At 48.8% G+C, this 2,500-nt stretch overlaps 1 protein-coding gene across 1 annotated transcript in view; it reads left to right on the top strand.

Moving 5' to 3' along the window:
* The window catches only part of c5 (complement component 5), a 25,985-nt gene that overhangs the window by 16,945 nt on the left and 6,540 nt on the right, over positions 1-2,500 (top strand). The window contains exons 27-29 of the mRNA XM_036526635.1: positions 227-325; positions 521-692; positions 2,360-2,500. The exon at positions 2,360-2,500 is cut by the window's right edge and continues 65 nt beyond it. Of these exons, the coding sequence (XP_036382528.1) occupies positions 227-325; positions 521-692; positions 2,360-2,500 (412 nt within the window). The remainder of the gene's footprint in view (positions 1-226; positions 326-520; positions 693-2,359) is intronic.

Below are 2,500 nucleotides of genomic sequence, written 5' to 3'. Positions count from 1 at the left end.
TCTGTGTGAGCGTGGATTGGCTGGAGGTGTTTCTCTGTGTGAGTGTGGATTGCCTGGAGGTGGTTTCCCTGTGTGAGTGTGGATTGGCTGGAGGTGGTTTCCCTGTGTGAGTGTGGATTGGCTGGAGGTGTTTCCCTGTGTGAGTGTGGATTGGCTGGAGGGATTTCGCTGTGTGAGCGTGGATTGGCTGGAGGTGTTTCGCTGTGTGAGTGTGGATCTTTCGTAGGGCGCTGGGGCGGACGTTACAGAGCAGACCGTCTTCCTCACGGCCTTCACTGCAATCGGGATCAGGAACGCCATGGCGGTGCCGGACTGTGGGCTGAAGGTGAGGGCCCTGCTTACCTGTGCACAGGTGTGACAGAAGGCCAATTCCCCAAGGTTTGGGGCAGGTGCTAATGTAAAGGGCTGCACTTTGATCTGATATTCCTTGTGAAATACCTGAGACTGGTGAAAGTGTATGAGCTCCAGGGAGCCGCTGCTGACTGAGATCAGAGTGTCACACTGCTCCATCCTGTTACAGGAGTTCAAAGGTGTTCTGGACAACGCTGCCTTGTACCTGTCTCAGAACTTCCAGAGGCTGAAGAGCGTGTATGTCCGAGCTATCACTGCATACGCTCTGGTGCTGGTGGACCAGGACAGCATCCCGGCCCGCCAGCTGTACCAATCCCTCCAGAAAGATGCTGTTGTTAAAGGTATTGTGGGAAATGGATTCCAGTGAAAACGTTACACTAGAAATGTAAAGTTTCAGGAGAAACCTCACATGCTTGCATGTGACCCTCACAATGCACTGTAAGTTCCTGAAGAAAGTGTCTTAGGACAGCGTTTCCCAAACCTCCCCTGGAGGACCCCCTGACCTGCATGTTTTAGATCTCTCCCTGCTCCAACACAGCTGATTCAAATCATCAACTCATTATGAACTCTGCTTGATAACAAACTGATCATTTGAATCAGCTGTGTTGGAGCAGGGAGAGATCTAAAACATGCAGGACAAGGGGTCCTCCAGGAGAGGTTTTAGAAACGCTGTCCTAGGAGATGGACCAGTTTGGGGGGGTTCCAGGAATAGGAAGATGGTATCAGTTGTCATGGTAATTACTAATAATATTAATGTGGCACAGTGGTAAGGAGCAGGGCTTGTAACCGAAAAGTTTGATTCACAACTGGGGCACTGCTGCTGTATCTTTTGGCAAGGAACTTAGCACAATATTGCTTCAGTAAATATCCAGCTGTATAACTGGATGAAACTGTAACCTATGTAAGTCCCTCTGGATAAGAGCATCTGCTAAATGACAATGTAATATAATTTTAACAGTCATAAAGAATGCCATACCATGCTTCAATTAGGTGATGTGATAGGAACCAAATATAAATGACAATTTTATGTACTATTTGATGGACTGTTAAATATTGTAAGAAAAAACAAGGATGGAGAAGACTAATGTGTGTTGAAATGAAAGTCTTTAATCCAGAAGAAAACAGTATCAAAGCACATGAAAAACACAGACTTCGGGTTCAGTGGTGTCGGAGTGAACCCCGAACACTCAGACTAATTCTCATGTATACAGTTTAGGTTGTTCTTAATGTAAATGAACCTGTCGCCTGTATGATAATAAAGTCACAGCGTCGGTTTTGAGTAAGCCAGGATACCATTGTTTGAATAAGCCCGGATACCCCTTTGTCTTGATTGCCCACTCCCGGTCCCATTCTATAATTTTTTGCCACCTTGCTTGACCCAATAGTTAAGGTGTCGGCAGAGGTGTGGACCATCCTGTTGGGGTCTCTATGATCTCAAGCCCTTTGGGATGCCACAGCTATTCATTAGATCATGCCTGGTGGAATACACATTCTGGGGCAGAATGCTGTAATTCCTTACAATATGGAGTAGCACTCTGGTGGACCTGTATGTAGGGTTTGACTATTGTGGGGGAGGGTAATTATCTTAGTTGTTACAGCAGGGAGGGGCAGTTACAGCAGGGAGGGGCAGTTACAGCAGGGAGGGGCAGATACAGCAGGGAGGGGCAGTTACAGCAGGGAGGGGCAGTTACAGCAGGGAGGGGCAGTTACAGCAGGGAGGGGCAGATACAGCAGGGAGGGGCAGTTACAGCAGGGAGGGGCAGTTACAGCAGGGAGGGGCAGATACAGCAGGGAGGGGCAGTTACAGCAGGGAGGGGCAGTTACAGCAGGGAGGGGCAGATACAGCAGGGAGGGGCAGTTACAGCAGGGAGGGGCAGTTACAGCAGTGAAGGTGTGCGGGGGGGTTAGTTATGCAGGATGGGGTTGTTGAGTTCAATGGCTACAGTGGCAGAGGGTAAATACTCTCAGAGTTAAATAAACTCTAATCCTTTTCTTGCTGCATCTCCAGGAAATCCTGCTGTTATTCGGTTCTGGAAGGAGAAAGACACCAGTCCCAACCCCTCGACCCCCAGTAAGCCATCAGCACAGAGCGTGGAGACCACAGCCTACGTCCTTCTCATTGCCCTGCTGTATGGAAACCAGCAATATG

The sequence above is a fragment of the Megalops cyprinoides genome, chromosome 4, assembly GCF_013368585.1.
Source record: "Megalops cyprinoides isolate fMegCyp1 chromosome 4, fMegCyp1.pri, whole genome shotgun sequence".
Classification (NCBI taxonomy): Eukaryota; Metazoa; Chordata; class Actinopteri; order Elopiformes; family Megalopidae; genus Megalops; species Megalops cyprinoides.
Note: the sequence above shows the minus strand (reverse complement) of the source record. Positions and strands in the feature narration are given on the sequence as shown.